A 23,234-nucleotide genomic window follows, 5' to 3' on the forward strand; every position below is an offset into this window, starting at 1 on the left:
CATAAGAGATAATAAGAAATTAAATAAATCACAAGTGTTTTTCCCAAAGGGAATAATACGTGTTTTTCACGCACGAGAAAATCACAAATGCTGTGAAGTGAATGTGATGGATTTTTCTTGCAAAACGGATCACTCTCACATAAACATCACAACTTTCCAAGTGCATTATCGGTCTGAGTTTCTCAGACTAATATCGTACTGGAATGAAACTCCCCAAGACAGTATTCAGATGAACAAGTATGATTTTGGTCTGTGAAAGTCTTTTTCTGTGCAATTTTCATGCTTTTTTGCAATTTGCATGCACAATTGTGATCCATTTAAATCAGTTTTTCATGCGAGTTTAAAAAATTGCAAGGTATAGGCTCCTTTTTTTCTGTGGTTTTATAGTAACGTCCGTTAAAAATGAATCACACTCACTTTATGCGAGTGTAATCCATTTTGTGAACGCTCCCATAGAAAATAATAGGTGATTCTTGAACACAAAAAGCATAAAAATAGGATATGCAGCAATTTTTCAAACTCGGACTATTGGTCTGACCGAAAAACAGCATGTATGAATGAACACATTCAAATGAATACATGCTATTTGTGTGGAAGTTCTGTTCATCTTAGACCTGTAAAGAACTTGTGCATTAAAAACACCCATGTGAACGCAGCCTGAGGGCTCAGTCACACGGGCGCATCCGGGCACCAATGCACAAGTCTTCCTGCAGGATAAGACGGCCGCACTGCAGGCGCAGAGAAAGAACACATGACCAGCTCCATTGCCGGTCATGTGTTCTTTCTTCCGGCGGTGCGGAGAGTCGTCCACACCTGCAGGGCGGCCGTCTTCTTCATGCAGTAACATGGGCGCATTGGCACCCAGATGCACCCGTGTGACTGAGCCCTCATACACAGTATATCAGAGTATAGTATTTGTCAATGATGTGAACATAATTCAAAACAAATGTCACTGACAAAATGTAATATAATAGTCTTTTATTCTTTAAAAATTCCACTCATATACAAATATTGTTAAAAATCAGAACCCACTCTAAACAGGAAAACATTTCAACAAAAAGAGAAACTGAATAATATATTTGGTCAAACCTTTTCCAAGATGTTCTGTAAAATAAGAGCTCCTTAAATATAGAATATATTAATTAATTACAGTAAGATATCTTGCATTTTTTCTGTACAATGACTCTACTCAGTAGTATAACATGTGTACACATTCCTATGCATCTTGGTAGCATGAGATACAGTATATTCGATAGTATGACAAAACAGTGGGCGGCATATCACCACTAAAATACATTATTTATAATGTGGAGTCAGTCCCTTTTATACATTTTAAGGCAAAAATTTGCTAAAGTAAAAGGAAACAATGATGTAAAGGCATTCTAAGGAACGTTTCGAATATAGTTTTAACCACATAGAACCTTACTTCTGCCCCTTGGCACGTTCTAAAATGTTCCCACCAAGAAAGCATGCCACAAATGTTTATTTTATTGTCTCCAAGGCTGAAATGTACTCCACTGTAAGCACAATAAAGTACATGCATAGACTAAGGCTTTGTACACAACTTCTAGTAGCATTTGGTTCAGCTTTTAAGATAGCTAAAAATGATAACCAATCTCTATGAAGGGAGAAACGGGATTTCAAAATGGACCCTATATTGATGATACTATAAAGCAAATTAAAAAAACAACATGGTATATATGTGGTTTGCAACCGTGAAGAGCAATGCATGTATAAGTGTATCATCAACTTCCTCGCCACAGCAGAGCAAGGAAAGAAGATAAGAAAAGAAAAGTCAATTGTAAAACTTGCCACAAAAGAGTTGGTTTTCTATTTACATAAATCAAGGAGATGAAGCCCGGTACACACTGCACTACTACTCTTCTTACATCAGACTGATCATGGGACAATCACATGGACAACTGAGTGATGATTTAGGTTAGATGGTTCAAGGTTACAATTAAAAGTTTCAGTGATGTTCTCTGAACATGCAAGTAGCAGCGGACTTGAATGAAAAATGAGGCAAAATCTGTAAGATTGTCTATTCGCTGTGTAATAAACTTTTTTAAATTACTAAGTTTAAAAAAGTTGAATCAAGTTACAATCCTTGTGAAAGGCTGAATACTCAATAGCTGAGGCTGTTGTAAATAGTGATCATGTGGTATAAACCAGGTCTTTCGAGATCGCATGGTTTTTGAAATCTCACCCATTATCTTTTTAAGACATTAAAAAGTCTAATTAGTGCGCAGTGCGGTCCTTATGAATCATCGACCATGAAAAGAAATATAGGTACTATAAAACCAGGTTTCCATCAGCAAAGAAAAGTTCGAAAACAAAGCAGCCGATGACCCGATCCACCATTGCTACTTACTTTCCACTCCTCACACACAACTTACAGTGCTAAAATCTAGATAAACCTCAGAATGTAGCATTTGTGCGGATATGGTGAAATGGATGAAGACACACCGGAGCTCTCTTGACAGATGCATATGCGGTAAAGAAGACGTGCGACAGCTTAAAACTTCACACAGTGAATGTCACAGCTTCTCAGTGTCATAGCTGAAGGGAATAGGACAATCCGTAGATCAGAAGTGGACAAGCTGATCCAAGCAGATATTTTTGGCAATAGCGGACTAGCACAAGTTAAACATGAAAGTAATCTTTGAACTGCCTTTACGCAAACTGACTACAGAGTATTGTGTGCAGGAAACGTCTCCTTTCCCTATGATGACAGGGTTTAATGCATGCTGCAGCCTTCCCTGAAGTCACATCATTTCATGTGTATGTCAGCACCAACAGGGACTAAGAACCCCTCCCCACTATCTTATAGAAAAGAACTAGTAATTTTCCAAAATCCTGCATTGCCAAAATGATTTATTTTCCCCCCACAATTAAGATGTCCAGTTATTGCACCGTTATGTACAGAAAAAAAAAGCTACAAACATTTTTCTTTTAGTTTTTCACCCACATTATTGTTGCAGGTGAAAACATACAAGCCCGGTCTCTGTTGAAGACTTGCGAACATTTGGGATTCTTCAGTTTGAACGGTGGTGACAGAAAACTTTATTTAGAAATATTGTTGTCCGAGTGTTGCGGATATCGTTTCCTCCTGCAGAAGCAAAAAGATAAAAGATGTCAATCTTCAGAAACACTTTTTACACCAGCAATAATAAATCTAAAAAATCACCAGTGTTGAAAACTGCCGTATTCTGTGCTACAGTTGTATCAATTATGTGGAAGATAATTTTATTTAAAATTCCCTGCTAGATGTCCCTCATTGATAGCTTACCTTTTCAGCAATATGACATACTTAGACTCGGTTCACATTAAGCATACATTTTTTTGCAGAACAGCCTTGTATTAGAAAGCGTGCTCGACTAGGCTTTCCAAAAATTAACATATACAGGATGCGATATAGATTGACCAAATGGATGCCAATAAGATATTCCTTTGACATATTTATCTTATAGATGTCTATGGTGTCAGCACAGCCTGTGCTCCTGTGAGATTCCAGCGCTAGGGTGAAAGCGCTCTTGCAAAAAAAACAACTTTAATTAATACAGAGCTACTTTATTAATATGTAATACCAAAGACAATAGACTAAGTCCTGCTTAAATTAATATGTCTTATCCTCATTAGCATATTTTTTGGACTATAAGATGCACCCCGGGTTTAGACGACAGAAAACAGTAAAAATATTTCATACTAACTTAAATTTCTTTGGGGGTCTAACAAAGTGAAGGGGCTAGCGTCATTAACTTTGGTGTTCTAGTATACAACTGTATGTACAGAAGAGGACTTGCACCCCGGGGAAGACGTGAGTGATCTCCAACGTTATCTGCTGGAGGGGATCAGGCAGATAGAGGGAGGACCGTGTAGCCGCGGCATGGATGGCTGCACAGTTCTCCTGATGATCAGGCAGGGAGAGGGAGGACCGTGCAGCCGCGGCATGAATGGCTACACAGTTCTCCTGATGATCAGGCAGGGAGGGGGAGGACCGTGCAGCCGCGGCATGAATGGCTGCACAGTTCTCCTGATGATCAGGCAGGGAGAGGGAGGACCGTGCAGCCGTGGTATGGATGGCTGCAGAGTTCTGATGATTCGGCAGTGTGCTGTAATATTGCAGTGCTAGATCACTAAGGCAGAGGTCAGGGGTCTCTGGATCTATAAGACCTCCCTGCCTCTAAACAATAAAGCTCAGATGCTCTTCAGCAAGATTTTATATTGCTGAAAACTGCATCTTCTAGTCAGTTGAATATGGTAATTAAATTAAAACATATAGAATAATAGAATGGTGGAGTTGGAAGGGACCTCCAGGGTCATCGGGTCCAACACCCTCATCAATGCAGGATCACTAAATCATCCCAGACAGATGTCTGTACAGCCTTTGTTTGAACACTTCCATGGAAGGAGAACTCCCCACCTCTAGTGGTAACCTGTTCCACTCATTGATCACCCTCGCTGTCAGAAAGCTTTTTCTAATATCTAATCTGTCTCCTCCCTTTCAGTTTCATCCCATTGCTTCTAGTCTTTCCTTGTGCAAATGAAAATAGGGCTGTATCCCTCTGCACTGTGACAGCCCTTCAGATATTTGTAGACAGCTATTAAGTCTCCTCTCAGCCTTCTTTTTTGCAAGAGAACTGTGACTTTAGAATGGTATTAGGTGGGTATAGAAAAAAACAAGTCTCTTCTTCAACCTTACATTGTAGTGGATTTCCTCTCAAAAGAATATTAAATGTCATACTTGGGGAAAAAAGAACATTTGTAGGGGAAAAGAAGGAGATAAAAGGAAAAGGGAAAAACATCTACACATTTCCACTACATCATTCACACTGTCTGGATGTCCTATTTTATTTTTTAATTGGGAGTAAAAGTGAGACCTCAGGTGCTCTATAAACACCTTTGTAGATTCTTCTATCACTTTCCAAATAAATAAGAGATCATCAACATACCGCTAATATCTTTATAGTAACTTTATAGTTTGAGTCATTATGGATGCGATTACACCAATTTTGTGGTTTTTTTTATCTTTCTTTTTTTTACATAAGGTTTTTTCATTTTTTTCTTCCTTTTCAAAGGGTTGCGGAATCTTTTTTAACCGCTTAATGATGAGGCCCGTTTAGGCCTTAAAGCGACCCTCTGGGTCTAAAGAAACAAAGACTGCATCACCTCTCTGACTACCTGATACACACTGTGCATTAGTATGCATTGTTGTCTTAAGACATTTCATGCTGCCTCGACTGGCCAGTGCTACTCACGTGAACACCACTGATCAATTAACACAGCTGTAGTGTCCTAGACTTATGATGTATCCCAATGCACAGTGTGCATCACGTAGTCAAGAGAAGCAGTCTGGATCAGTTACAGAATATGTCCGTATATCCGTTATTGGAGAAATAAAAATTCACCCTGGCGTTGATTGATATAGAGGCATGGACCAACGTAGTGTATGAATCCTTAGTTGATTACTACACATTGCTGCACCACACTAGCAGAAGTAATCAATAAAAGATTCATCTTCACCTCTTAGGTCTGAGTATACATATCCATCAGTACCAGATGTGATCCACAACTTTTGATTTCAATGTTACATTATTGTTACATTGAGTTACACCGTTTTTATTTTTTCATTGACATGGTTATAGGGGCTCTTGAAATAGTATTTTTTTCTGCCGTTTGGGGGGTACATATAATTATACCGGTATGTACCCCCAAACAGCAGAAAAGATACAACATATAATTTTACTGTGTGATTTATATATTTTTGCAGCATCTATATAGAAAAAAACTAGTTTTTTAAAATCATTTTTTATACTTTGACGTTTCACACTGAATAGCCTATAAAATTGATTCTTCAAGTTATTATAGACCTGTGGAAACATAATACATGTGAGTTTTTTGCTTTTAATGTAATTTATGCAAAAGATAATATAATTTCCCTTAATTCCTATCTAGAAGCAGAATATTGGGTTACTTCTACCCCTGTGTAGTAGTAGGACAGATGGAATTTTAATTAATCACTAATTAAATCGAGCCCCCTGACCTTATAAGATGGATCTCTAATTCCTCTCACTCTGTGTTTTTTGTGTCTTGTGTGGACTATATAGACTTTTATAAAGATTTCTAATAAATAAAAAGCACTGACCCAGATTGTTCTTGACTTTGAGAGGCTTTCAGAGTAGTTCCATTCCAGGACTGTTGAACGGTTTTCAGTATACCTAGAAGGGTCAGTCAATGGAATTTAGTGCAAGTAAAATAAGTTGCTTTCACATAATATAAAATTAAAATTCCAAACAAATATCTATGTATAAACATTCTTAAGGCTGCATCCGCACGGGCTACAAAATCTCGCTACAAAACATCGCTTATGTGAAAGAACCCATTGGAAACCATGGGCTTCAGGGCTTATTCCGACGTGCGTATAGCGGCCCGGGTTTTCACGCCAATATATGCTGTCTCTCTCTACAGGGGAAGGAGGCGGGCCGGGCCAGGAGCAGTGAACTCAGCTCCCGCCCCCTCTCCGCCCCTCACCACTATTTGCAATGAGAGGGGCCGGGACAGGCGGAACTTAGTGGTGAGGGGCGGAGAGAGAGCGGAGAGGGGGGTGGGAGCTCAGTGTGTGTTGCCCCAGGCCCGCCTCCTTCCCCTGCAGAGAGGGACAGCATATATTGGCCGGGTGTGAAAACCCGGCTGATATATGTGCACGTCGGAATAAGCCCTCACATTGTAGTCCCATTACAGTGTAAATGATTTTGTAGCGAGATTTTGTAGCTCGTGTGGATACAGCCTTAGTAAATAGCAGTCAATAACCTTGTATTTAGTGATTACGTTCCTGAATATTGGTGATGCCCATTAAGAGTGACCTAGTTATTCCCCCAACATTTTCCACATTTTCAGACACCAATCAATTGTTTTCACTTCCATCAGACTAACAAATGTGTCCGTTTAGCATTATCCTATACAAATAGGAATAATTAGCCTCAGCTCTAGAAAATAATCCATACGCTGCAAACACAAAAAAGGCTTTAGGCTGAGTTCTTACAAATATATGCAGAAGTCACCTTTCTACCAATCAGCAAATAGTTGTAGCTAGGTCATAACAACTGCAGTAATGGTTGGCCACTGGCATCTATTTAAAAGCCTTCTTTTTACCATTACTTATTGACAGTGCTGTGATTTTCGCCTATAATGACAGCTTATCTTACATTGTTTTCGGATTCATAATTAAGTTTAAAAAAAGTTAAAAAACATAACACTGCAAGGCCGAAATTATGTAGAAACCCCTCAGGGGTTTCAGCCATTTCAGCCACATGAATTGCTCACTGATAAATGCAATTTGGATTTTAGTTAAAATATTTAAAGGGGTGTACAACTGAGTCTGTGATTGACTGCAGCTGTAAACACAGCGCTGGCGGGGTGAATGGAGAGGCAGCGCTGGCGCACTGGGGAGCCAGGATGGGTGAGTATAGGCTAGTCTTTTGTTTTTTTTTACAGGGGCAGCATATTATTATGTAGCCCCGCTGGAGGAGCAGCAGGGCGTAGATGCTAATGTAACAGGGCAGTGGTGACAAAAAAGGTATTATCACATTACCCTCCAGCATCTAAAGCCCTATTTACACAACACTTGTCCCCGCATGTACTAGCTCCTGTGCTGAGTATCATTGGCTCGCAACGAGGAGGCAGGAGGAGTTTTTCCTCCTCGCTCTCCCCTGCCCCTCTCCATTCACTTAACATAGAGGCCATTCAGTACTGAACGGCTGCTGTTTATACTAAACGATGATCGTTCAGCTCATCTTTCATGCAGCCTAAAAGATGATACTCGCTTCTGTGTAACACCACGGGAGCGAGTATGTGCAGGGACGAGTATCAGACATCGTTTGCCTGACATTTGTCCCGTGTAAATGGGCCTTAAGCCTTGCTGCTCCTCGGTGTCTGTAGCGCTGCAGACACATGTGGAGGAATGTGGGGATGATAACAGGGAACAGAGTTGGGGGAGAAGAAGAGTGCTAGGACAAAAAAGCAGTGGCTGTCACAAATGGCACACATCATAAGGTGGCGAGGGAGGCCTGGAGAGCCTCCTTGCTTGGGCGATGGTTCGCAATTGCGACCCATGAAACTTCATTTCATCTGTTGTTCCACTAACCAGTAGCACTGACTTCCTTCACTTCAATAGGCATTTGTAGGATTTGCAGAGACCCTGCTGGTGACACAATAAAGGGAGATAGGTGTGACACCTAGATTACACCACCAAATATTTCCAGTAGCTGCAAACAGGATTTGCACAATACTGAGGAATTTTCGACCACTCCTTCATGCAAATGTGTTTCAGTTCATCAATATTTTTTGGACATCTTGCATGCACAGCCCTAACTTGGTCTTCAGGTCACGCCACAGCATCTCAATAAGGTTAAGGTCAGGACACTAACTTCGTCTCCCCAAAACACAAAATCATCTTCTCCTTGGAGCACTTTCTTCGAACAGTTGTTTATGTCCACAGGATCCCATTTCTCTGCATGTTTTTTTTGGATCACACCAATCTCAGCATACTCTCGATACAGCTGCACACGAAAACGCCACATGGAAGTTTTTGAAATACTGGCCCTGGCTAATCTAATAGTGATTACCATGCCGTACTGGAAGTCACTCAGGTCGCTTGATTTTCCCATTCTAGTTTCCCATTCCAATATGAGAACTTACTCACTTGATTTTATGCTGCACTCTGAGATTAAGGGCTCCTTCACACTGGTGAGAAAATCGCATGATTTTCTTGCGATGCGAAAGTGAGTGAAAACACATGATTATGAAACCAATGATTTTCAATTACTTCATTCTCATTTACCATGTTTTCACTCCTATGATGCTGCGTGTAAAAAAAATTGTAGCATGTTCTTTCTTTCTATATCGCCCATTATCCACAATGGGGTCGGTGGCAGCAGCAACGGCCCCATTGAAAACAATGGGAGAACATCCACGCCAAGGAATTCGTCGCATCACTGCGGGGCTGTGACATCCAGGGGTTTCCACATATTGTCAATAGGGCCAGCCGCAGCAACACCAGCCCCATTGAAAACAATGGGAGGACATTGCGATCTCCAGCTTGAAGTTGCCATTGAAGTTATTTGATTGATTACAAATTTTCCCCTTTTCTTTTAAAAGACCAGCATTTCAAATGCTGTTCTTAATATTAATTCCAGCGGCGTATGACGTGCCTAATATATGAAGAGGTGCACGCCCCTACACAGAAATGTGTGCCAAGTCTGACATTTCTGGTATAATCTATGCCAAGTTGCTGGTGTCAAGTATACATAAATGTATTGGTCCAGGGTGGCCACGCCCCCTCCCAACAATTCACCCCCCCATCTTTTGTGAAAGTGGAGGACGGTTGCAAAGATTCGCCAAAAGTCAGGCATTTTGTAAAGACAGAAGGTGGCGTAAAATCTTTCATGAATGTTCCCCCTGAGGCGTGCCACTGGAACATTCGCCTATATGACTGTGCATACAGATCAATCACTGATACTATATACTACACTGAATCTTTTCCCACAACATCAAATTGCTCAGTTCCTCCTGCTCTATAATATGCCGCCGCCAGATCAGACACCATGTTCAATGTGATGGGTTGCCTTTAAATTTTACTGTCAAAAATGTGCGTTACTTTACTGCTTTTTTAACATGACTTTTTTCATTTAAGTTTTTCTTTTATATTGAAAAGAGATTCTTAACTTTAATTTGCTTTATTCATTTTAATTCCATGTGATATAATCTGTCTCTTCATGTAAAATCTGAAACCAGCATTGATGACAGCATCCACAGAGTTAAATGGAGATTAGAGTTTTCGCTGATCTTTGCTGATAGAGCAGGCTGTGGTTATTATGGCAGTTACCCTGCTCATGATCGCATGGGCACAGTAGCAGCATGATAAGTAAGCTTGTTATGATGCCACAACTCGTTACCGCTCTTGACGGAAATACTAGTCATGCGTCATAAAGCAGAACGTGACTGCTTGGTAGGGCCAGTGACAGCTGTAATTTTTAATTTACCGAGCAAATGTGACAATTTAAAACTTTAATTCCACCATATGCAGATGCAAGAAAAAGTAAGTGAACCCTTTGGAATTACTTTGATTTCAGCATTAATTACTAATACAATGTGGTATGATTGTTATCTAGGCCAAAATTATAGAAAAATATAATACTAATAACACAAACAGTTGTACCCTCCATGTCTTTATTGGGTGCACTGAAAAGACATCCAGGGTGCAGAAAGAAAACGTTAACTCCTGAATTTGGTAACTTGTAGATTCCCCTTTACGAGCAATCGCCTTCAACCTCCTCATGAGCTATTATCGTGGGGGATGATGCAGAAGCAAGCACATACACTCACAATAAGGCTTCTTTCACACGAGCGCATATCGGCTGGCCATTTTAATGGCCGGCCGTTATTTGCTACGTTGGGGGCGAAAAACCTGGTGAACGGGCGCACAAATCAAACGTTTGTGCGCCTGTTCATATGGCCTGGTGAGGCCGGCGCAAATGCGCTGACCTCACCAGGCCATCTCCCATTTCCCCTCCCTCCCCATCGCAGGCTTACCTGTCTTCCTCCCCGCTCGGTCTGTGCAATGGTAGGGGGTGGGGCGGAGCTAAGTACCGATCCACCCCGCCTTCTCCTATTGATGGCTATGGACAAGGGGCGGGGAGAAAGCGGGTTCTTAGCTCCGCCTTTTGTCTACAGCCATCAATGGAAGGAGGCGTGGAGGATTGGCGCTTAGCTCCACCCCCGCCCATTGCACAGACCGAGCGGGGAGGAAGACAGGTAAGCCTGCACGGGGAAGAAGAATAGAGGGAGGGAGTTTAGCAGCCACGCTGCTAAACTCCCTCCCACCTACGGGCACTGCCATGGGCTCCCATAGGAGCCCGTGCAGCGGCTGAAGTATTCCGGCCCAAGATAGTTCCAGAACTATGTTTTGGGTCCGACGTAAAAACGCCCGGCGCTATATTGGCCAGCCGGGCGTTTTTATGGCTCTCGCAAATACACCCATGTGATCTGATGCATTGGAATCCAATGCATCAGATCTCAGCGCATATGGGCTAGCCGTGAAAACGGCCGGCCGATATGCGCTTGTGTGAAAGAAGCCTAACTCTGGATAATCACTAACCCTCCTGGGTAAACCATGGGTATCCTTTCACTGCCTGTTACTGTACACATTTGGTTCCTACTACTTTAGATTGACTAGCCAATGTGTCTGTGTGGAATGGTCCCATCCATGTGCTCTCATATTGCTGGTACCAGCCACTAACAAGTTCCCTATCAGTGTGGTGTCTAAGTGACATCCCTCCCCAGCACAATATTGGATAGGATAAAGTCTACATAAATCCACTGAGAGCCACTGCATTTTGAGTGCCAGAAAAATGGGCCCTCATTGCCCTTGTGAAAAGCAGTAATTTTTCCTGTGCAATAAAACATAGCTAAAACAAAAAAAGGTTTGGTACCGTGTTAGCCAGTAGAGCAAAAAGTGATTGTTCTCAGCAAGAGAAACCCAGTAATCTTGTAGATATGATACCTTTTAATGGCTAACAAAAATACATGATGTTATAGCGGGCTTTCCAACCTCTCAGGGTTCTTTCTTAGGGCTCAGTCACACGGGCATTTTGTCACATGATTTTTGTGCGCATAACTGATCCACTCAAAAAAATTGTGTGACCTAAGCGGGCGGCACGGCAGAAAAAAACGCTGCTAGCAGCATTTATCCGCCTAAAAGGCTCGGTCACACAGGCGTTTGTACGCTCAAAAAGAGCGTTGCCCACTATCCTCTGCCACAGTTGTGCCATTCATGAATGGGTGAATGAGTGCTGCCTCTGATTGGCTGAGTGCTGGGACCAATCAGAGGCAGCTCTCAGCTGTTATTCAATAGCTGAGAGCTGCCTCTGATTGGTCACAGTGCTCTGCCAATCAGAGGCAGCCCATTCATTTTAAATCCCCGCCTGCTGAATACTACTGAAAGCAGTTCAGGAGAAGAGCCGGCTGGACGCGGCTGAGCCCCGGCAGCTGCAGAGAGGTGAGTATATATTTTTAAAAATTTTTTACACTTTTTTAGGATGGTTTTCAGGGAAGGGCTTATATTTGAAGTCCTTTCCCGAAAATTAATACAGTGATGGCCGGCAGCCCATTGGTTTCAATGGAGCCGACTGTATTGCTGTGACAACTGTGGCAGAGGAGAACGATCTTTAGTATATGTTCTCAATGGGGTCGGCGCTGCTGCCGCCGGCCCCATTGAGCGCACATACACAGAACACAACGATTTGCCGCAGATTGCAGTTACATGCGTTCTACGAATCATTGTGTCCTATAATTTTCGCTGCATGCATTTATGCACATGAAAAAGTTGCACATGTGACCGCTCCCATTGCAAAGCATTGGGTCTATATAGATGCGTATCGCAAACGCAGCTGTCATACGCACGTACAAACGCCCATGTGACTGAGCCCTTAGGCTTAGATGGAATAGATCCGAAGAGGCATGCATATTCCATAAGCCTGAGGAAGAACCCTGAGAGGTTCGCAAGCTCGCTGTAACATCATGTATTTTTGTTAGCCATTAAAAGGTATCATATCTACAAGATTACTTGATTTCTCTTGCTGAGAACAATTACATAAAACACAAACACATATGTAATATATTACTAGGCATTCTCACCTAGCAGGAGGAACCTTTACTCCCACACACTAGCAAATTTCTACCCAACTTAGGCCCCTTTTAGATGAGCAGATTTATTGTTTGAATGAACGAATGAGTGAATTACGTCATCGTTAGTTTGTAATCCTTCATTCTTTCACATTCACTGTATAAGGGAAGGAGAACTACTGAATGAGTGCTGTATAAACCGAACGATAAGTGAATGAGCCAACGATGATTTTTATGTCTGCACAAAACGAACAACTAGCGAAAAGCAGACAATTATCGTTGTCAATGGCTGCGTTTAGACTAAACCGTTATCATTCACTTTCCCTCGTTTGAACGATATTTTAAATGATAATCATTCCATCTAAAAGCACCCTTAGCTCATGTTTGAGAGCCATCTTGCATAACTTCCTGGTTTAACCCCTTAGCGACCAAGCCTGTTTGCCCCTTAATGACCAGGCCAAATTTTGGAAATCTGACATGTGTCACTTTAACATAGAATAATTCTGTAAAGGTTTTTGCTATCCAATGGAATGGTGATCACATGACTGGGGACTGCATATTGCGGCCCTCCGTGAAATCTCTAGGCAATCGGCTACATTTGGTAGCCAGGAGATTTTTAATTCGCCGGGCTAGCCCTGGCTTCTGCGTATGAGTCTGACATTTTGCAAATGGCGTGCATGCGCAGAAGCCTTGCAGGACCAGATCGTTGCAGGACATCATAGAGGCCAGAGGTGAAGAGTTTCAACCCCCATCACAGATTGGATGCACGAGACAAGATGAAACTTTAACTTTTAAAAAACTTTTGTAATCGCATGATTGGGGACCGCACACCGCGCCCCTTGATGACAGCTCCAGGAGGCAGCCAGTAGCAGGGGGCTGTTAACCCCTTAAGGACATGGCCTATTTTGGGCTTAAGGACGCAACGATTTTTGGCGGATTTTCTTCTCCATTTTTCAAAAGTCATAACTTTTTTATTCTTCCGTCGACGCGCCCATATAAGGGCTCGTATTTTGCGTGGTGAACTGTAGTTTTATCAGCGTCATTTTTGGGTACATTAACTATATTGTAAAACTTTTTTTTTTTTAATGATAGCAGGGAGAGAAAACGCATTAATTCTGCCATAGATGTTTTTTTTGTTTTTTTTATAGCGTTAATCATGCAGCATAAATGACACAATCCATTTTTTCTGCGGGTCGGTATGGTTACAACGATACCAAAATGTTTACATTTTTTTTAGATTTCTCCACTTTTCTGCAATAAAAACCTTTTTTTTGGAAATCTTTTTTTTTCTAAATCGCTGCATTCAAAGTCCTGTAACTTTTTTATTTTTTTATGTACGGAGCTCTATGAGGGCTTACTTCTTGCGAGACGGGCTGTAGTTTTTATTGGTACCATTTTGGGGTACAGCCTGCTTTTTTGATCACTTTTATTGTGTTTCAGTTTTTTAGCGTTTTTTAAAGGTTTATTTCCATGCACAGTCAAAAGCATGTGCAGCTTATTGTACGCGTCGTTACGGACGCGACAATACCAAATATGTGGGGTTTTAATTTTTTTTTACCTTTTTTTATGCTAATATGAGAAAAAGCATAAAAAAGGGTTTTTTTCCTTTTTTTTTTACATTCTTCTTTTCTTTTTTTTTTTTATACAGTTTGTGTCCCTCTGGGGCACTTACAGTACAGCACTGATGATCGCTGTGATAAGGCATGGCAGGGCTACTGCCCTGCCATGCCTCATCGCTTATACAGCGATCACAGGCTATGGCAATACAGGACGCCAGTGAAGTACCCCGCTGACAGGACATAAACTTACACCCTGGAGCGGGAAGGGGTTAAGACTCCCAAACCCCAGGGCTTTAGTCTACAGGGTCAGCAAGTTTTTACAGCCTTATGGAATAAAACCCAGACCCCCAGGACGTGAAAACACGTATAGGTGGTCACTAAGGCGTTAATGGATTCAGTCTCCCAGTCCCGTTCTCTCCTTGGCCACTATTTGATTTATTGTCTGTGACCACAACAGGTCTGTTAGGAAACTAGTCTCTGTGGTCACTGACAAATGAAGAGAGAAGGAAAATTAGAAACAAAAGGGGACATTGCACAGGAAAATGACTGCAATCATGTTACATGGCATTCTGTTTTTAATTACATGTCAGATCCTGTTTTGTCACTAAATTTAGGCTTAAAGACACACATGAAAAAAGAGAGTACAAAATCACACTACTTACCATCCAAGTGATACCGTGAGATATATTTGAGCCCTTCATCTAGTAGAATGACAGGCAATGAGATTTTCATAACTACCACCCACTGATACCAGTTTAATGGAGTTACTTGAAAAATTAGCTGCAGATATAAAAAGGCAATGATGTTTCAAATTAGCACATGTTCAAGAACTGGCTTTTATTAGCCATCTAAAGATCTACAGAAATGTACGACAGGAAATTTCCCATGTGCATTTGTACTTACCGGCATCGGCTTCACATACAGTATAACGAAGTGTAAAGCCATAGACATTACAATTGCACCTAGAAGCCAGATGTTGAGCCATGGTGGCATCCTCAATAATGACTGATTTTCAGACAAGCTGTAAATATAAAAAGTACATATATTAACCATTTAACTACTGATCATTTATCGGTCTTTCCTTTTTTTCATATTCGTGTTCTAAGAGCTAAAACTTTTTTATTTATTTGTCAACATAGCTGTATGAGGGCTTGATAGTTGCAGGACACATTGTATTTTATATGGTACCATTTAATATACCATATAATGTATTGGAAAACTTGAAAAAATATTTTTGAAAACACATGATTTTTTGATTACTTTTTATTGGGAAATAGGGTCACCCCCAAAAAATTGCCATTCTGGCTTTATGTATTTTTTCTTGACAGCATTCACCATATATGATAGGTTATGTGATACTTTGATTGTTCGGACTTTCTCTTTTTTTAATTCTTTTGATCATTTTGTGAGAAAAATAGGTAAAAGGGTTTTTAAAAATATTTTCCACTTCTACATTTTGTTTTTCATTTTTTGGTAAAATTCTACACAATTTTATTAGTGGCTTTAGGGGGCTTGAACTTGTGATCATTTGATTGCTTCTACAATATACTGATATACTGCAATACTTCAGTATTGCAGTATATTTTATTTTTCACCTTCACATATTTAGCCCTGCCATTGGCCACAGACAGGAGGGCTTGATATGGTTAAATATATGTCAGCCCTGGGAGCCTTCATTAGGTCCAGGGCTGGCACAGCAAACATCAGCACCCCACGATCACATTACAAGGAAGCAAATAGTGAAGGGGAAGGGAGACAACCCCCTTCGGCTGACATTTACATGCTGTGGTGAGTACTGACTGCCCATGTAAACTGTCAAAACAGCCGCAATCAAGATCCGGCTCTGATCGTGGCTGTTTATGGTTGGTGTTAGCTATCAGAAACAGCTGGCACCTGCCAGGTATGTGGCCGGCTCAGCTCCCGAGTCCACCTCAATCCCACCCTGAACCTCTGTTTCATACATGAACATCCTAGAGGCGGAAGAGTTTAAGAAGTAAAATAGGTCTTGTTATATTATAGTTTTTATAGTCACACAAATTTTTTCAAATGAAATCACAAACATCCAGGAATGTACAAAAACAAACAATATAATAGAAGTAGCATATCTGCTTCAATAAACTTTATTTATTTTTTTAAGGAAAATTCTTCGCTAGCTATATTATTTCACCTTATTTAATGATCACTAGAACTAATCACACAAAAATCACTAGTACATGGTACCAATGTCTGATCACCATGTGTCCAACTGCTGTGCCCCCCTATTGTTAGCTAGACCTACGTACCAATATTGTTAAAAAAGCACTAGGTCTTATAACCTGTCAGCTTGGATTGGCTCTTTCTAAGCAGTTACATACACGATCATTGACTATAAAGGAGTGAATTAAACACTTGCTTCTGGCTTCCCTCCGCAGATTATGAATGATTTCCAGCAATTCTCTTAGCGGTACACTTTGTGATTAGCTTATCATTAGAGGATCCTTCTGATGGAATAAACTGTCTGAAATTATTATGCTTAAAGGATTGTGGGCAAAATCTATTTAGCATTTTGCAATAGTTTTTTTGGCATTCAAGTTACTAATTTTATGTATGACTTGAATACAAACTTGTGACTCTTTAGCCTTTTTTGTACTTGTATCACACGTTTTTTAAAAGTGGGCAGGGCTTAGCAAAAAGGTAGCAAGGCCTACCACAAAACTGGTATAAATTGTAGTGGAAATCTATGCCAGTTCATAGCAGTCAGAGTTTACAGTCTAACAAATGGACTAGCCATACATGCCAAATTATTAGGAGCCCTGTGTCTGAAATGGGGGATTTGAGGTGGAGGATAATTCCCAGAAAAGAAGATGGTGGATATGTATTCATACATTATAAATCTGTGCTAATACTTGTAATGTATCATGATCACTGCCTTTGCTTCACCTGTAATATCCTGTATTATAATGGGGTACAATTTGACCTTTTATGCATTTACATTTTGGGAGACTTCATGAATGAAGGGAAAAGGGACAAAGAAGTGACTAAAGAAGAAAAAGCCACAGTGAAAGGAACAATGGACCCTGGAAGTGGGGGCAAAAATTATTAGCCTGCTACAAAGAAGGTAAATCCCAAGAAAAATGTTCATGGACCTCATAATAAGTGGCAGTGGATGTTTACAAGATAGATACATGAGACAGACTTTGGGGCGGGGGGGGGGGGGGGGGGGTATGTTTCGGGCAAATATATTTATTTGTTTAAAAATGACAAAACACATTTAAAATAAATAATTTAAATCTGATAAAAGCGCCCTGTGGCCCCTAATACATTTGGCGTACATCGTTGCAAGGTGCTCTTTACTTAAACCAGCATATAAAATGTTCATCTAAGTAAATGTCCCCCTTCAAGTTCTAGCCATCTGCAAATTCTTTTTTCAATGTAAAAATAAAACTAGAATACAATCATAAAATAAAACACTGACCAATAATTAGACTTTTCACTTGTTTTAAATAGGACTTGGGAACACGTACAGATTTAGTGCCTTAATTTTCTCATGTACTATATAACAAAATAAAATTCAACTAGAAATTTCAGGTTTGAGTTAACGTTAATGATATCAAAACTCCGAAGTCAACATCAAAAGTTACTTTAAAGACCTAATATGGTAACATCCATTGCCATTGAGAGAACCACAAATATCTTTCTAATCTCCACAAGCGTAATATCAACTTGTTTGTTTTCAATGATAATATCAAGAATTCAGAAATGTGCAACGTATACCATTTATGGCATGGGGAATGTGGTACAATTTTACCTTATATAGAACTATTGACATTTGTGCACATTTACTATTCAATAATATTATTAGTTTCTGCAACATAAAGTCATAATTGAGGTTTCTTATAACAGAATGAATTTCCAAAAATATTTGTTTAAAATACTATAAAAACATAGAAAACCGATGGCAGAAAAAGCCCACATGGTCCATTTAGTCTACTCTTTTACCATTTCCTCTTATTTCTCTCTTAGGATAGATCTATGATTATCCTAGGCAGCTTGAATTCATTTATTGTTGACTTTCCAACTATGTCTGTTCCAACCATCTACTACTCGATTAGTAAAAAAAAACCCTTATTTTCTGACGTTGCTTCTGATTGTGCCCACTTGTTCTAGCTTTTAGCTTCCTAATAAAAACTTATTTCCCAAACTTTCTTTATACCTTTAACATATTTGCAAGTTTCTATTATGTACCCCCTTCTCCCTTCTCTTCTGCAGGCTATACAAATTATGTTGTATAAGGGTGAATGCCCACGGACATGAATCGCTACGCATTTCCCACTGCGGAAAAACGCGTGTGATTCTGCAGCTATTAGGTTCTACTAAACCTAATAGCTTTCTGTCTGCCTATGCTCACTTGCAGAATTCTACCACGGATTTCCGCAGTGGGAAAAAAAGAATCGCAGCATGTTCTATTTTTCGCGGATTTACGCTGCTGGAGGTCTCCATTAATAGAGCATTAATGGAGACCGGGGAAATCCGCGATCACTCGCAGGCACCTTTTTGTTTTTAATCGCAGTACTCCCGCACCGTAAATCTGCACGCATATCCCGCATCGTTCGTGGGCATGAGCCCTAAAGGGGTTATTGGGGCAAATGGTATTCTGTAAAAGCTTGCTGAGCTTGCAGTATGAAAATGACAGATTACATACTCACTCTTCTACGCTCACCCACCCCTGCCATCTCGCTGGCTCTCCAGTCCCTGCTGAACTTAACTTCTGGGAGGGGAGTGGTGACAATCCGACACTAGGTGACGCGAGTGCCGCAGCTGAAGGGTGACAGTGCTTGGCTTCAGCGGTTACATGGCTCTTTTATTGGGGACATAATCGCCGGCTCCCAGCACCTAATAGTGACCAGCGGGCACTGGAGAGCCGGCGAGATAGCAGCAGCAGTGTAGTAAGAAAGAGGAGTATGTGAAAAAAAAAAGCATACTCACCTCCCTTCAGCTGCCGGGGCTCAGCCGCGACTTCTGGCGCTGTCCCCGACTCTGTAGTTCTAAGCTATCAGCAGCCAGGGATTTAAAATCCCCGCCTGCTGGTAGCTCTGATTGTGATTGACTGAAAAGCTTCAGCCAATCACAATCAGAGCTACCAGCAGGCTGGGATTTTAAATCCCCGCATGTTGCTAGCTGAGAACTACAGAGCCGGGGACTGCGGCAGAAGTCGCCGCTGAGCCCTGGCAGGTGAGTATTTTATTTTTTATACACTTTTTTAAATGGTTTTTCAGGGAGGGGCTTATGAAGCCCTTTCCTGAAAAGCCATTGACGGGGATGCCGGCAGCAGGATTCTCTACCGCAGCTGTCATGTGTGACAGCTGTGGTTGAGAATTGAAGATTGTGGCAGATGCAGCAGATGTAGCAGCAGGGAATTCTTTAAACTAGCGGGGGTGAAGGAAACATGAGTCGCATGCGGCAGATGTGTTCTTCATGCCCGCGGGGGTCACGGCAGCGGCGGAGAGGTAAGTAGGTTTTGTTTTTTTTATATTAATGTTTCTTTTTCAGGAAAGGACTTATATGTAAAGCCCTACCCTGAAAAAGAATGCAGGGGTGCCGGCAGAGGGGCTCCATTGACAACTAGCACGCAGCTGTGTTCACGCGTGTTTTTGCTCGTACCTAGGTGCGCATGTATGTACGCAACTAAGTACGCACAAAAACACGCTCGTGTGAACCCACCCTATGAGGTAGAGCTCAAAAGATTGACAAGTATAAAGTTTACTTAGGCCGGGCTCACACTAGTGGATTCCAATTGTGGAATCCGTGATCCGGATCCGCAGCAAAACACAGGCATTGTAAAACATGTACTTTTCGATTTTTCATTCATACTAGCACTATTTTTCCGTGGACAACCTCCATTGAATTCAACAGAGTCCGACCAGCAGCCCATACACAATAAACGTTGCATATGGGCTGCGGTTACCTGCGTCATCGTTTAACGATGGCGCAGAAAATAAAAAAAAACCCTGTGCCGCACATGACTACCCGTGAGCCTCCGCAATTCAGTGGAAATAGATACACAGGGTCACCAGCCTGGCTTTCAGCCGTAACCCGCATGCGGAATCCGGTCCGCCTGTGTAAGCCCGGCCTTAGTCTCATGTAGGTCTGGTTCAACATTTCAGTTCTATGTTTTTTTGGTTTGTTTAGTGGGGGTAAAATGTTTTTTGCTCATTAGGCCTTAGTCAGACGGGTGTTTTTAGCCGCGATTTGCGCATGCGCATGCGTCCGGCGATTTTTTAAAACCATTGCTTTGCAATGGTATCGGACACATGAGCGCTTTTTATGCGCTCGTCCGATAAATTATAGAACAAAAAATTGCAGATCGCACCTATCTGCGATCTGCGATTCCTGTTCTCTTCTCTATATGCGCTCAATGGGGCCGGCGGCAGCAGCGCCGACCCCATTGAGAACATGTAGAAGACAAATCATTCTTCTCTGCCACAGCTGTAACAGCTGTGGCAGAGAAGAACGATGTTTGCCCATTGAATTCAATGGAGCGGCAATACAGCCGCTCCATTGAAAGCAATGGGCTGCCGGCGTGCGCGGGGTGAATTGTCGGGAAGGGGTTAAATATATAAACCCTTCCCTGCAATTCATCCTAAAATGTGTTAAAATAAAAAAAAAATTGTATACTCACCTTTCCGCTGCAGCCGGAGTCCAGCCGCGGCCGCTGTCAGTTCTCCTGAACTGTTTCTTGGCACTATTCAGCCGGCAGGGCTTTAAAATCCCCGCCTGCTGAATGATTTGCCTCTGATTGGTCACAGCCCTGACCAATCAGAGGCTGAAAACACTCACACACCCATTCATGAATTCATGAATGGGTGAGTGACTGCTGCCTCTCAGCGCTGAGCCAATCAGGGGCAGGTCTGACTCACATCCATTCATGAATTCATGAATGGGTGTGAGTGAGGCATGCCTCTGATTGGCTCAGTGCTGAGCCAATCAGGGGGCAGGTCTGACTCACACCCCCTTCACACCCACTGCAGGACGGCCGCGCGGAGCTCCGGCTGCCGGCAGAAGGTGAGTATACAATTCTTTTTTATTTTTACACATTTTAGGATGAATTGCAGGTAAGGGCTTATATATTTAAGCCCTTACTGACAATTCATCCCGGGCTCGCCCGCAGCGCATTGCTTTCAATGGAGACGGCTGTATTGCCATCTCCATTGAATGCAATGCGCTGGACAGCTCCGGCCCGTTTCTAATGAAACGCGGCTAGGAGCAGATTTTCGGGCGATTTTCGGGTGACTTGCGCGCACCGGTCACGCGATTTGCGGATGTGCATCACTCATGCGATCCGCAAATAGCGCGAAAAAACGCCCGTCTGACCTTATAAGGCCTTAGAGGTGTAAATAGTTTAGATTAGGGACAGTAATAAAAGTGATCCAGGGATCCCAAATTTTCTCAAATTGGGTAATTTGGGCAAGACTCTTGGCAGGTAATCTGTTATTTTAATACTGCAAACTTAGCAAGGTTTTACAGAATACTATGTCCCCTTTAAATCTTTCCTGATAAGTTTTGTTTTTCCACCATTTTTTACAGCCTGTCTTTGGACTTGTTCTATTTTATCAATGTCATTCTATAGATGAGGTCTCTAAAACTGAACACAGCATTCCAGATGTGGTCTCACCACAGCTCTATGCAGCGGGATCACAATCTCCTTCCTTCTACTGGTTATACCTCTAGCTATGCAGTTGAGCATCCTACTGGCTATTTCTTCCTTGTTTTGTGCTTTAGCAGCATTAATAATATGTTTTGCCTTCTGTCTAATTTTATATAATTCTCTGTCAACTACACTTCCGGTTTCATTAAACCTCTTACAAGCAGACTTCTTTTCATTTAGCATATTATGAACTTCTCCAGTGAACATAGTGGTTTATTTTTCCTTTACCTTTTGCTAGTTTGTTTGACATAAAGTTTAGTTGCCATTAAGATGGCTGTTCTTAATAATGTCCGCTGGGCACACGCTCCTGCTGTTTTATTCCACCTTGTTTATTCACTTTTGTAAATGCAGTATGGATACTCTAATCTACATCAGGCATGTTGAAGTCTCCAATTTTTTCAATTATCCGCTGTGCCCTTCTTTTCTAATGTCGTTAATGGGGTGGTGGCTCACTACAGAGCTGCTTCACAGCACTTACTGTCTGGAATAGCCGTATAACCTCAGACTAAAGACTGCAGCCTAGCAAAGCCCCCCCCCTTTTTAAAACTACTACAGTTTTTGAAACTACGCAATTCTTTCTTGCTGCCATTATGTCACAATTCACTCACAGAATTATTATATTATTAGTAATAATAATTTTAAGGCAACGTTATTTTCAGAACGCCATACATAGGTAGTTAAACAGGGGTTTAACTACCTTACATATGGAAAAAGACAGGAAAGATAAACATAGAATAAATATAACCTATAAATATACTAGAATTCCAAAGATCTACACCACCAAAGCGTGTACAATGCACAGTCATGATTCTCTTTTTCTCCTGGAGAAGACTGGCTTTGGCTTATATTTCTAGACATTGTTCCAAGACCTGTTAAAAGGTCAGACATTGAGTTGAAGGAATGTTGCTTTCTATAGGTGGCGCTGCAGAGGCATTGTTCCATCTTTCAATTTGCGGAAATTTCCCAGAGCAGCATGAATGGCTTTATACATCTCCTCATACCTAATGGGTGTTCTCCTAAAAAATAATCTTTACCCCTCCCAACCTAGAATAAAACCATTCAAAAGATAATTTAAAAACATACTTTATTGTAACCATCAGGTAAATACAGAAAAATGGCACATAAACTCATTCAACATTTATTAAAACAAAAGCCCTGCCTAAAATAAAAAAATGAGGGTATACTCCCCTCTGCTGGAGCCCCAAGATGCAGCTGCTAGCCACCACTGGTATTGGCAGTGACTTTTGGGTAGATGGTTGGGCGGAAGCACGTGACCGCTGTGGACAATCAGAGGCCACAGCAGAACCTCA

General features: G+C 41.4%; 1 protein-coding gene across 1 annotated transcript in view; it reads right to left on the reverse strand.

Annotated features, from left to right (window-relative positions):
* Positions 1-963: 963 nt before the first annotated feature.
* The window catches only part of ATP2A3 (ATPase sarcoplasmic/endoplasmic reticulum Ca2+ transporting 3), a 174,851-nt gene continuing 152,580 nt past the window's right edge, over positions 964-23,234 (reverse strand). The window contains exons 19-22 of the mRNA XM_066576944.1: positions 15,144-15,261; positions 14,903-15,020; positions 6,146-6,218; positions 964-3,109 (exon numbers count right to left, since the gene is read on the reverse strand). Of these exons, the coding sequence (XP_066433041.1) occupies positions 3,064-3,109; positions 6,146-6,218; positions 14,903-15,020; positions 15,144-15,261 (355 nt within the window). The 3' untranslated portion in view covers positions 964-3,063. The remainder of the gene's footprint in view (positions 3,110-6,145; positions 6,219-14,902; positions 15,021-15,143; positions 15,262-23,234) is intronic.

The sequence above is a fragment of the Eleutherodactylus coqui genome, chromosome 1 (assembly GCF_035609145.1).
Source record: "Eleutherodactylus coqui strain aEleCoq1 chromosome 1, aEleCoq1.hap1, whole genome shotgun sequence".
Taxonomy (NCBI): domain Eukaryota; kingdom Metazoa; phylum Chordata; class Amphibia; order Anura; family Eleutherodactylidae; genus Eleutherodactylus; species Eleutherodactylus coqui.